The 14,029-nt window shown below is 36.8% G+C and overlaps 1 protein-coding gene across 4 annotated transcripts in view; it reads right to left on the bottom strand.

Annotated features, from left to right (window-relative positions):
• Positions 1–10,151: 10,151 nt before the first annotated feature.
• The window catches only part of adarb1a (adenosine deaminase RNA specific B1a), a 35,539-nt gene continuing 31,661 nt past the window's right edge, over positions 10,152–14,029 (bottom strand). For all 4 annotated transcript variants that reach the window (XM_049471172.1, XM_007228927.4, XM_022665349.2 and 1 more), the window contains 3 exons: positions 12,667–12,848; positions 12,234–12,412; positions 10,152–11,145 (listed from right to left, as the gene is read on the bottom strand). In XM_049471172.1, the coding sequence (XP_049327129.1) occupies positions 10,969–11,145; positions 12,234–12,412; positions 12,667–12,848 (538 nt within the window). In that variant the 3' untranslated portion in view covers positions 10,152–10,968. The remainder of the gene's footprint in view (positions 11,146–12,233; positions 12,413–12,666; positions 12,849–14,029) is intronic.

Below are 14,029 nucleotides of genomic sequence, written 5' to 3'. Positions count from 1 at the left end.
ACAATTAAGCGACACATAAGGAAACTAGTACTTACGTAGTAAACATAATGTTTATCCTCCACAATCTAAACCTGATCTAAACCTTATCAACTGAGATGGTGATTTGAGGTGAGTTGGGATGAGCTGGAGCGTCATTAATTAATGTTGTTATATAAAATCATAACTAATTAAGGGACTTTATTAATTAAAGTGTCGGTGTAACGTTAATTGGTGTAATAGATAGATAGATAGATAGATAGATAGATAGATAGATAGATAGATAGATAGATAGATAGATAGATAGATAGATAGATAGATAGATAGATAGAGTCAAACTTGCTTTAAATGAGGATGTAAATACTGTAAGTTAATGTGGAGCTGCATGCACTGGTAAAATGTGTCCACAAGAGGGCAGAAAAGACACATAAACGAGTAAGCCCATTATCCTATATCTTAGTATGTATTCCTCTGAAGACGGCAGCGGACTGATAGTCTGAGCGTTCTGGAAAAGTCTAGAAAGGCTGCATGAAGTTTTGTCAATTTATACTTAGTCGTAACCTTGTCTAAGTCTGCATTGTTCATATTTAACATAATATTCCTGCCCTCTGCTTTCCTTTAAAGGGTAGATATTATGCAAAACTCACTTTTTGCGTGCTTTTGTATTTCCATCTGGGTCACGACTGTTTTTATAAACACTCCAAGAATCACATCAATCCATGCGTTTTCTATAAATCAGGTTCAGGCGGTGGTTTTAGACTGCTTTTTAAAGTCAGAGCTAATGATACTGGCTAAAATTGATGTATGAAGTAAGCTAATTAAAATGTTGCATGTGTCTTCAACAGAAAACAACGCATTTTTGTGTTTCCCATTCTTATTGAATGAAATATTCATAAAATACATGCTGAAGTCTGTATTAGGAGAGATTAGCTCCAAGTTAGTAGCTTGTTTAACAGCTAGCTGCTAATACCATACCTGTCAAGTTTTGGACTTAAAAATAAGGGATTTTTTCCGCCGCCCCAACAGCCCAAACGAGGGGGGAAAAAAAAATATATATATATATATATATTTTTATTTATTTTTATTTATTTAATAGACTTAAAATTGAAATTGAAGGGTGCACAAATTTACAAATAGGACATGGATCAGATATATTCCATAAGTAAATAATAGTCCTAAGGGGCCTACACAATTAATAATCTTTCATTAATACTTCTTTCTATCGTTCAGTCCACTCCTGATCAGTTCAGTTAATTTCAGCCCTCTCCACATTTTCTCTCTCTCCAGCTCAACCATCTCTTCTACCCCTTCTAAATAATACATTACATTACATTATAATACATTACCACAATACTTGAGATTTAAACAAATTCTAACAAACCCTAAAACTAGCCCTGAACTAATAGAGTTTGGAAATGATAGTTATTGGCTGATCAGGCACATCAGGGCAGGGCATTATATATATATATATATATATATATGTAGATTTTTCTCAAACCCTGAATATCTATCTAGCTAATTCTAAAGTTAAGCTAACTGAGTCACAAGCTGTATTTTATTAAACACACAGTGGGTTTAATTTGTGTTTTGATTCAGAGAAGAGTCTTTTTAACCAGCTATCAGAAACAATCTCATCACAGTTTACATGGTTAGTTACCTTTCTTTTAGAAAAATCTCCGTATATCCAGATTAGTTTTAACGACAGCTGCTCCGACTAGCTGCCTGAACTCACAGCGAGGGGAGGGGCGGGGCTTCCCGCACACTAAACTGCGCTCCGCAAAACCAGCTAGCTGATTGGCTGTTTCTCCTGAAAGGCGGGACTTTCTACTTGAACCGGCACCACGATTGGTTAAGAGACACACAGCGGTCAGTGCATTGTCGCCTGTGGCCTATATATTTTTTTATTTAGTATAATACGGGAAATTTACGGGAAAATACTAATACGGGAGGACGGCGGGAAAGAGGAGTAAAATACGGTAGTTTCCCGGCCAAAACGGGAGACTTGACAGGTATGGCTAATACTACAGGTTAAGCAACAAAAGGGTTACAAGCCAATAACACTGAGCAACAACTTACCACAGTTTAGCAAACGTTACTTTGTGGAAGACAATTTAAACTGGAAGAAATGTTTAATTTGTCCTTATATATCCCTGCCTCTCATGTTCACACTGACAAGACCTGTCTCTGAATGAACTTCTTCAAACAGTCTCCCACTTTTATTTGATTTTTATATTAGTGCAGAGTAAAAAAAACTAACAACAAAATGGGGTTTCATAATCGGTTAAGAGATTTTTTCAGAGATTATTAAAAAATAGTCATTACTCGCATTGTGCTTGGGGGGCAAAAACTAAATTATTAAAATATCTCGTGTAAGTATCTATAGAAGTACATCAGATCTCCAGTGGCTAATGCATTCTACCAAGACTCTAGGACTAGGGACCAGGAAAAAGTGAGTAAATAAACTAATTAATGGGTATTTAGAGATTCCTATTATTCAATTGGTTTATTATTTAATCACAAAATCAATGACAAAGGTCTGTTTACACTAGTTACTTAGCTGGCTAGCTATCTTGTGTAAGTAACTATAGGTTTACATAGGCTCTCTGGTGGATTTTGTGTTTTGCAAAAACTCTAAGGGTGTACTAGGCAATTCCCAAAAGCACGGCTCGAATGACTAGTGTGATCACTTCAAACTGTGCCCAGGCACGTTACTCTCTTCAAGTGGGCCCTGTGTCCTTGTGTAGTTTTGTTCAAAGAAATTCATAAACATGTTTTAGCCCATAGACCTATTCTAACTTGTATAAAAACAAGTATAATATGTCCCCTTTTAAATGCATATATATCCTGGTACATGCTTTAATTGCCCAAAGGCTATATATTCACAATAAAAAAAACATATCCCATATCCCATTTTAAAACTCAGCAGCTAGAAATCAACCTGTATCATTCTGTCCTTCATTAGCTACACAGGCTACCTATGACTCAACACATCCATTGCAAAAAATGTCATGCCCCTCTTTTGTTTTTTGTATTATATTTGAGCATCTAGCCCAAGGAAACAGTACAATGCTGCTGCTTTGCTGCTGTTGATGTGCTCAGGGTTGGTAAGGCTCTTCACATTTTCTGAGTGGGGGCATTCATGTTGAAATTTTCCTACTCAGACATTTTGTCAAGTTGAGAGAGTCAGCGGTGAGATCTGCTCATCAGTGCCTCTTCTTCCTGCACAGGAACCTTGGTCTGCCTCCTCACGAACTTCTTAAATGCACCCTAGAGAGCATCCTCACTGGCTGCATCACTGTCTGGTACGACAGCTGAACCACCTGGTTCAACAAGGCTCTTTAGAAAGTGTCATAGTGATTTTTTCAGATTATCAAACAAACTTTAATATCAGACAAAGATAACCTGAGTGAATATAAAAAACATTTTTTTAATTGTATTTTTATTTATTTAAGAATCTATCCCTGTTTTAATTTTTACCCCTTAACCTAATAACTTGGTTGTGCTACCCTTGGTGGCGACCACTGCAATCAAGCTTTACTGATAACAGGCAATGAGTCTTTAACATCTCTGGTAGTAATCAGGCCTGGTTGTGGTTGGTAAAATTGAACTCAGGTTTTCAAAAAGTGTGATTAATCACAGTTAAATTATGGGGGGGCAAACTCTTTTTCACAAAGTGCTAGATTGGTTTGGATATTTTTTTCTTTTAATGAATAATATTATAGTTTATTACTGTCATTTTTCATGTCACTGTATTTCCGTTTTTAAATATGGCTATTTCTTTGTCTTGTTACTCCACCCATATTGAGGTTTCAGTATTATTAAGTCATTATGATGTTGGGATAGAGGGTTTATCAGAAGCTGGCTTTTAATTACTTCCAACCAGAGGTGGAAAAAGTACTGAAAAATTGTAATTAAGTAAAAGTACCTTTACTTTGCTAAAATTCTACTCAAGTAAAAGTAAAAGTACCCATCAAAAAATCTACGTAAGTAAAAAAGTACTACATTTAAAATTTAATTTGAGTAAAAGTTACGTAGTTACTTTTAATTATTTGATATAAAAAAGTACAAATCATAAATTAAATAATTATTAAATTGAATAATTTGGACCTTTCAGGCAGTATTTGTTCAGACCACCACATAAATTTTTTTTTAAGAACAAGTGGCATAGATTTCTATGATCCATTTATTTTTCTTTACTGTTAAAATGTTAATCTCATACATGTGACTATAAACCATATTTTTATAGTTATGTTCCCAGTAAAAACTTAAGGAATTATCATAAAAACATGAAAACATACAAAAAAGAAGCACATATCGATGGGTAGCATAACTCGACAGAACACTGATTTCTCCGAGCCGTGCACACAGACCCCAGCTGATTTACACAGTGTCTCTTTCGCTAACCGTAATAAACAATGCATGGAAAAGTTCAGCTGCACTACCATGGAGAACAAAACTCAAATTTTTTTTAATTCAAACAAGTTGTTTTTTTTCCCCAGCATTTAATTTTTTACTCAGTAATGAAGAGTTTTAGAAAGTAGTGAAGTAAATTACTTGTGTCAAAATGAATTGAAAATTACCTAATTTAAAAACTACTTTAAAAATTACAAATTACTCATAAAATCTACTCAATTACAGTAATGTGAGTAAATGCAATTAGTTACTTTCCACCTCTGCTTCCAACATCTAAGCATAAACCCAACAAACGTCACTAGTATTTTGTGTCAAATTGAAGTTGGCATTTGACATTAACCTGACCCTGAATTTTGTTCACCTGTAATCACAACCTGTATTCAACAAGATAAAAATGTCTGTCAATGCTGGTGGTCAACTGGGCCAGTCCTCCATGATATGGGTTTTCTGATGTCTGTGTATTTTTTCTTTAAAGAAATAACCTGTCACACTGCTCATAGAGTTTGGACCGGTGCAATAATGTATTTTCCAGAAGTCCAATTAACCGAAGGTTTCGAACATGTAGGAGCTAAATGCCACAGGAGCCCTGCAAGTGAAGCTGTCTGCTCGCAAATGCCATTTGTCTGTTGAATATGAGCCGAGGCTGGTGGGCTGGGGGGGGTGGACGCTGCCACGGCTGACATTTTGCAACTGAAATTGCTCTTTAGTGAACAGAAATTGAAAACTAAAGAGCAATGTTGTGAGCAGGGAAAAGAAGGCTGCCTAGCGCTTGCTAATGTTCAACACAAGGATTCAAGGAGTCAAGGAGACTTTATTGCCCAATGCGAATCATCACATGCGGTACACAAGGTGGAACAAAATTGTAATCTCACAGTCCAGTTCCACCCAAAAGGGCATTTATTACGTGTTATACCACAGTTCGTTCCAACCCTGCAATGTGATAGGCTGAGAGGCGTTCTATGAGTGCCATTATCAGCCAGTAATGCACTGTAACCGAAGCTCTCCATGTATTACTTCGCCACATACAGGTAACCTAGAAACGATGCAGCGCTTACAAACCAAACAGCACAGCTGCAAACAGAGCAGCAATGGAACTATTTCAACTTGCAGATCATATTTTCTCGCCCTCTTTAACTGAAAATCTTTCAATAAACAGCGATAATGGAACTGTGGTATAATCGCAATAATACACGAGGTTTGTGATATATCGTGTAATATTGGTGATCTACGACCGCAGCACAGCAGTGCCAATTTTACACGTTACAGGATGAAGAAAAACACTGAAGCAATTTTAGAAGAATTTATTTATTACACAACTTTCCCACTTTTACCTCAGAGGTTGTAAATCAGCAAAGACATTTAAATTAGAAACAATTTGAAAAAAAAAAACTAGTGGAAGTTTTAGGTCAGTTTGTGCAGAAATTCTAAACGAATTCACAAACTTTCAAGCACAACTGTAGCTCCAGTGATCACCACCTCAAACACATTGTAATTGCTCTCCACAAACGTAGCTTTGAGGGAGGAGACGTAGCTGTGAGTTGAACTCGAGGGGTGAGTCAAAGAGTGCATTCCCTTTCCCCCCTCACCTCCTGAAAGGCAATTTGCAGATAAAGGCCGTAATCCCGCATCACCTTGAGTCGGATCGACTTCTCAGCAGCCTTCGTCACAAATCTCCCTCTTTTTTTTTTTTTACCTCCAGAAAAATATCTCCTCCGTGGCTTCTCTTCAGACGGCCGAGGGAAAGATATGAAGGTAGGGTTTCTTAAACCTTCCTTCCTTTGGAACAGCAATTCTGCAGAGGCCTATAGCAGGCCGGGATCATTGGAGGGGGAGATGGGGGGGATTTGAGGGGGAAGGGGGGATTGGAGTTGCGATGGCCGATAAGGTTTGTTTGCGTTTAACTGAAGCAGAAAGGACAGGAGAAATCCGGCTGGAGATTATCGGCCACTCTGGTGTGTCGCACAGGTGTGAGGCACTGATACGGGGGTTGGAGGGTTGGAGGAAGAGAGCGAGGGAGACTGAGACTCTACAAATATCATCAGCACTGTCTGTTTCATAGCGAATGGAGGGAGCTTATCTAAATTGCCTTTATTTTGGAGAAAAGTCAAGACAGTCAACAGTTGGGAATACTTAACACCTATTTAGATACGATTAGCCTAATTTGCCTCACTGTTTATCCAGGGTATATGTACAGATACTTGTGGAGACCCCTTCTAATGAATGCTGCATTCAGCTACTTTAATTTTAAGCATTGCTGCTGACACAGGTGTGCAAATGCACACACACAGCTTAAGCTGTCACATACACTACACGACTTTGAAAAGACTCTTAAAAGACTTTTAACAGACTGAAGTCTCACACATCCTCTCACATCTAAAGACTCACAGAGTAAGATTTTACAAAGACTGGGGATCACTAACTGCAAGACTGCAACTAAAATCTTTCTGAGATTATTTCCCATCATGCTTCTGGTGGAGTTTACATACAATACATATTACATATTAAATGACAAATAATTAAATTACAGTCAATACTGTAAGTTATCAGAGACTCACAACATTTGTCCTCATCAACAGTTTATATTTCTGCCACACTGTTAGTTCTCGATATTTTTAATAGAATACATTTTGTGTTCAGCTCTAATTATAAGCTTCTTCCCCCCTTTTTTTGCTACGATCTTGTAGAGCCAAGAATCACAGTTTCACTGCTGTAAATTTGCCTCTGTTTTAGATTTTAGAATTAATGCAATAAAGAACATCATTCTTTAAAAAAATATGTATTTATTTAACATGTTTATTAAAAATATTACTGCACAATAAAACAAAGTAGTTCAAAATAAAAGAACTATACTGATTTTAAAGTGTTACCTGTGTTTAAAATACTGTACATATTAAAGTAAGAACCATATAAGGCATATTAACTGCAACATGTGTTCTTTTTTAAATCGTTCGTACGTGAACAGTCACAGGAAATATATTCTTGTCTCCTCCCGTAGCTCTTCTCCTATTGGTTGTTGACATTGTTCAATCCACTATTTATGTGAGCCGAGTCTCAAGACTTGCGATAATACATAACACGGTTGATTTTATTGGAGCCGAAGGACGCGAACCCAACTGACTAAAACTTTCAATCCTAACCACCTTACAATGAACGATCCAGATGACGCCACCGCAACTCAACTGCATCTCAACTCTAGCCAGACTCTCATGATTTTATCCCGACTCTGGAAATTTGTCTGCGACAGAGAAATTGCTTGAAAATGGTTAGGTGTAAGGTCGGCATTACACAGTTAGTCCCTGTGGAGTAGTACTGACAGAACATTAGGACTTTTTCTAAGGGTATACAACTCTAAAGTTCAAAAGCCATCCCAACAGGTATAGAGGCATCTGATTTCTATTTACATTTTTTTGCAGTAATTAGTATAATTTCAGTAAGTTTTAGAGCTTATTTATTTCTAAAATCTGTGTTAGTAAAATTTCCTAGAAGACAAATTTCTGGTTCTACTGGACAGGTCTTTTCGTTAATCTCTAATATTATACTGCAGACTTTATAATACTGTTCCATAGTTAATAGGTATCTAAGCAGGAACTAAGCAGTAACTAATTAATAGTGCTGCATTAACACCTAAATATTTTCTATTAACTACCAGGGAGTACTGAATAATTATTCAGTAGAGAGTACTAAACTAATAATTATATTAGTTCACTATTAACTCCACATTAATTACTGAGACTTACATATCTCCTGGAGAACTACTTACTAATTATGTCTCCTTTACAATAACTATTTATTAATTACTGCTCAAATCAACATTTGATTTAGATCTATAGTTCCCCAGGTGGCATGTAAGGGTTTTCAGTAGTTAATGTTGATTTGAGCAGTAATACTCTATCTTTTGCAAACTTTTAGTGAAAATATAATTTCCAGTTTTTAAAAAGAGTGAAAATGAAGGCACTGTAGAAGAGGCGGCTCTCGGCAGGTCTGCAGGTGCTGATAAACAGGCTAGCCGTGCTGATTAAGAGCATGCTAATAACATAGCTGCTGCAGCACAGTTTGGGGTTTTCATATTTTGTTAAAAGCAACATTCTTGGTTTTGTAGATCTAAATTAAAAAATACTTGACATGGCTGTAATTTAAAGTTTTCAGATGCTCCTGCAGCTTCTGCTCTACATCACTGTGTTTCCACAGGAAAACACAATTGCACTGAGGGATTAATGAGGGGAAAATGGTGAACCGGAACCTTTCTAGCCAGATAAGATAAGCTGAAGTTTATTTTAATTAAGTTTCTATTCCAAAGGTTTATTTCTGTTATGTGTTTTTGCCTGTTAGACTTGTGTTAACTTCTACTGCTTAGCAAATGACATTCCTTTTTAAATGGGACAGAACTTTCATCTATAAAAGTGGACAAAATGACTTCATGTAGCTAAATCATACTTGTTGCCTGAATTTGTTTTGTACTTTAGTCTATTCAGCATCAGCAACTACAGGGGTTGGACAATGAAACTTAAAACACCTGGCTTTAGACCACAATAATTTATTGTGGCGATGGACAGTTCTGGTGGAAACAGGAGAGTTGAGGTGCACATAGAATTATAATTTGATTTGGGCAGCCGTGGTTTTATGTTTTTTGGATTCAATCCGGGTAAACACCCGAACATCTCTTTCAGACAGCTTCCTCTTACAGCGTCCACAGTTAATCCTGTTGGATGTGGTTCGTCCTTCTTGGTGGTATGCTGACATTACCCTGGATACTGTGGCTCTTGATACATCACAAAGACTTGCTGTCTTGGTCACAGATGCGCCAGCGAGACGTGCACCAACAATTTGTCCTCTTTTGACTGGTGTCACCCATAATGTTGTGTTCATTGCAGTATTTTGAGCAAAACTGTGCTCTTACACTGTGCCTTTTTTGCATTTCATATGGCTTTAAATTAATGTAGTACTTCAAAAATACTGCATGGCATGTTGTGTGGAATCATGAACAGCATGTGTCTACACTTCCAGTATTCATCCATTCAAGTTGATAGGTTTCTCCAATTATTTTTTTTACTTGCAACTTCAGGAAGCTCCATACAATTCTGAAGCAGCATCAGCAAGTATTATGCAGTGGCAAATTAATGCAACATAAACACTATATTTAACATTATTTTTCCCCATTTCAAAATATAGGCCATTTAAAATCAGTGTATGTGAACGTTAGAGGTGGCTGATATGGCCCTAAAATAATATGACGATATTTCATGGTATTTTTGCGATAACGATACTCTTGGTGATATGACAAAACACTAAATTTAAAAAATATAAATTTCAAGAATATACTGCAACAAAATGGAAATTAAATTTCATTACTGCATATGATGTTATGTACACCCCTAAAAATAGAAGACTTTTATCAGATTTGTATTTGACATTTCAGAATGTCATGATACTAATAATGCACTCCAAATATCTCCATATATCCAGGAAAGACATATCTTAAGTAAAATAAATGATACTTGACAGTTATAATCAGATATAATTTGTCTCTAGTAGATATATAATGGGAAATGAGAATATAGATGTAGACTTTTATTTTGCTAAAAACAGCAAAAAAAGTAAGACCCTGATGTGATAATTAGGAGCGGGTGATATGGCATGATATTTCAGGGTATGATATCGTTCACGATATTAAAAAACATTGCCGATATTATTGCGAACGATACGATATGCCACACCCCTAGTGAACGTTTTGTTTTATTTTTTAAACAAAAAATGAGACCATGTTTGGAATTACAGTAGTCATCTTTAATAACAAAAATTGAGCTGGTAACATTAACTGGCTGGAATGACAATAAATTGCAAGCGTAAATCATTCTGGGTTTTACTTCTAAACATTCAAATTTAGGTGAACAGCAGTTGTAGAAATTCCAGTTTCACACCTTCCCTTCATTCACATGGCAAATGAAGGTCTGCAGCATTTTCTTTTAAATATGCAATATTAAAGGGAAATTTACAGACATTCATTTCAGCAGGGAGGAAGAATACAGTAACTGTCTTCATTGTGCAAAAACAATTTAGGAATATGAGGTTGGAAACTTCGAAAATAACACGATTATGAAAAACAGCAATAAAATTACGATTAAAACAAAACAAATGCAATATAGTTTAGTTACATTTGGGAAAACTCTTAATTAGAGGACATATTGTGCATGTAAGAGAAAGCTGCCGCCATAATCATCAGTGCTTTGTGAACACAAATTAGCAAAATAATTCTAAATAAACTCTTTAATAACGAGAATTAAAAACCCAGTTAGCAACTTGCTAATTCCTCATGATCCGACATTATTATTAACTTAAAACTTAACCTGACTAACAATAAACAAGAACTTTACTCAAATAACATTGACCTGATTCTTCTCACCCTGTATCAGCAACTTACAGTAAAAAAAACACAGATGATGTTATTAAAACATATTAAAACCAGTAGCATACACACAGACATCAACATAAAAGGGGAACATATCACTCATTGAAAGCTGAATCACTCAGTACAAACAGTTCCCTCATGCTGCATCCTGCTTTCTTCTTTCTGCCTTCATCTCACTGGGTGAGTGAGAACTGGTCCTGTTCGATGGGTTTTTTCACCCAGGCCCCCAGGCCTCCTTTCTGGAAGGCTTTAATCAGAGTCTGTTTGGCAGTATGGTACTCCATCGCCCCCTGTTTGGCCTCATGGTATGTAGCTGGCTGGTCCCCTCTGATCCTCAGAGTCTGGGAGAGCTGAGAGTGACAGTGAAAAAAAGAGTTAGTTACCACATCCGTGTCTATGTCTGCTCAAAAACTGATTCTTTATATGGATGGATGCATGGATGAAAATGAGAAACATGGAAAAATACGAGATAAGAAGGTAAAAGAACGAAACTACTGGAAAATTATGTGCACGTCTGAGTCACAGTTCCTGATGTGTGAGTCACTTCTCAATGTAAAATTTTTCCTCTCTGAGATGTGAGACAGTCAGGTCTTAAGAACCTGGAGTGTAAGTATTCTAAGCTTGAGTCTTTGGTGTGGAAATCTGAGTAGTTTTGAGTCAGAGTTTTGAATCTCTGGGATGATCATGTGAGTGACAGCTGAATTACTGAAATCTACGGGTGCTACTAAAATTAGTAGAACATTTAGTCTAGATATAGCTGCAGGAATTGCACTTGTAATCTAAAAGACTGGACAGAGGCACAATATGCAGTTGATGCAGTGCTAAAACAAAACTTAGAACAGCTGTATATAAACTGTGCTAGCTAACTAGCTCAACAGCTAACCTACAGAGGTTGGACAATGAAACTGAAACACCTGGTTTTAGACCACAATCATTTATTGTGGTGACGGACAGTTCTGCTGGAAACAGGAGAGTTGAGGTGCACACTGAATTCTGCCGTGATTTGAGCAGCCGTGGTTTTATGTTTTTTGGATACGATCCGGGTTAGCACCCAAACATCCCTTTCAGACAGCTTCCTCTTACAGCGTCCACAGTTAATCCTGTTGGATGTGGTTGGTCCTTCTTGGTGGTATGCAGACATTACCCTGGATACTGTGACTCTTGATGCATCACAAAGACTTGCTGTCTTGGTCACAGATGCGCCAGCAAGACGTGCACCACTAATTGGTCCTCTTTTGAACTCTGGTATGTCACCCATAATGTTGTGTGCATTGGAATATTTTGAGCACCAGGCTGCTCCAATTTATCCATGAAATCTCCCACACTAAAATGCCAGATGTTTGTTTCATTGTCCAACCCCTGTATATTCATAGCTGAACATGATATGGACCATTCATAGCAGTAACTATAACATTAGATTAAAAGTGTTGACCTGCACCTTTGTGTTTAGGCGAACCCAGCGACTGTACAGTGCATGTTTACAGAGGTGAGACGGTCGTCCTAGGTCGTCCTTCCCTGTGGTGGCGTTAATGACCTCTAAACCCTGATCTCCCACTGTCCAGTTCACGCTGAAGTTAGGAGCTTTACCAGGCTGCCTAGCCTCCGCATTACTGATACCTGGAAAGGGACAGAGGAAGAAAAAGAGAAAGAGAGAGAGTTGTAATTGTAATTTTAATGGATGATAATATTTTAGACTGAAATATTGCTATATACTATGACTATTTATACAATTTATTACTATTATTTTTTTTAGAAGAACTTTATTCTGGAAATTAATGCAAGTTAATGTCAGTAACTAGGACCAGTAGTGTCTGTGTCAGCGCCCTGAGGCTAGGTTAGAGAAGGTGCTGTTTGGGTCAGGGTGGTCTTACCGCTGAGCAGTGGTCGGTTGAGGTTAAAAGGCTGAGGTAACTCTTCTATGTCAGAGATTCGCTGGTACATGGCCCGGGAAAGGTGGTCCGCATGGTACAAACTACCCAGGATTATACTGGAGAAATAGATGGGTCCAGAAAAGTAACTCATGAGGGAACCCTGCACCCCCACAACATTCCACCTGCAGGAGAGGGAAAGAGAGAGAGAGAGGTGAAGCATGCCCTGCAAATTATCAGGCTTTATTTGAGTGTGTGCGTATGTGTTGAAGGGTGTACAGTATGTGAGAGACTGAATGTGTGTGTGTGTGTGTGTGTGTGTGTGTGTGTGTGTGTGTGTGTGTGTGTGTGAAGCTCAGCAGGTTGACTGCCTCTGTAAGTGCTGTAATCAGAGCTGTAATCAGCTCCTAATGGAGGCGCTATGGGGGGTGGGCATTAGGGACAGAGAAAGTGATTGGATCATCAGAATGATCTGATCAGCTAGTCAGTTTCACAAGGGCACTGGCTCTATATTACAATGTATAACATTAATAAATATAGGTTCTCCTACTCTCTCAAATTTGTTTTGGAGTCAACAGTATATATTCTTGTCTTGGAAATTACTTGTAATTACTTGTATTTAGACTTGTCTTATAGAAACGCAGTCTTGGACTCAATATTGATTGATTATTTTATTGCCACACGACAATGTTAGTGGTAATTGTGTTTGGTGCAACACGATGTAAATCAGCTCTGTTGTAAACAATACACAGACATACAGTATACTACATACACTGCCAACACTATACAATATAATACACAACATTTAATACCATACTTGCAGGGTCATACTGAAAACAGTGATATACATTACTTAGAAGTAGGGGTGTAACGATGCACTCTACTCACAATTCGATTTACGATTTTGAATTCACAATTATTTTTGAACATTTGAATACACATTTTTTCATTTCTTAACTGTATAAACAATGCTTAATGTACCTTATTTAATTGCTTCATGTATAAATATACTACTGTGCTGTTTAATTTCTTAATTAACCACTTAAAAGTTGTTTGATTTAAGTAATATTCATAAATAATATACAAATATACATTTATATAATATATGTAAATAACATATAAATAGATTTTCTTGTATGTTTATTAAAGTGTTTCCATTTTTTGGTGACTTTAATTTACTTTAATTTATCTGCATTTTAAATAAAAATATCGGTACCACTTTATAATAAGACTACCTTTATAAAGGGTTTATAAACGGTTTACAATTAGTTTATTAATGGTTACTAATTAGGTTGTAAATGCCTTAAAAATCATTAATAATCAGTTATAACACATATGTAGAAAGGGCAATAATGACCTGTTGTTT

This window comes from Astyanax mexicanus, chromosome 23 (genome assembly GCF_023375975.1).
Source record: "Astyanax mexicanus isolate ESR-SI-001 chromosome 23, AstMex3_surface, whole genome shotgun sequence".
Lineage (NCBI taxonomy): Eukaryota > Metazoa > Chordata > Actinopteri > Characiformes > Acestrorhamphidae > Astyanax > Astyanax mexicanus.
Note: the sequence above shows the minus strand (reverse complement) of the source record. Positions and strands in the feature narration are given on the sequence as shown.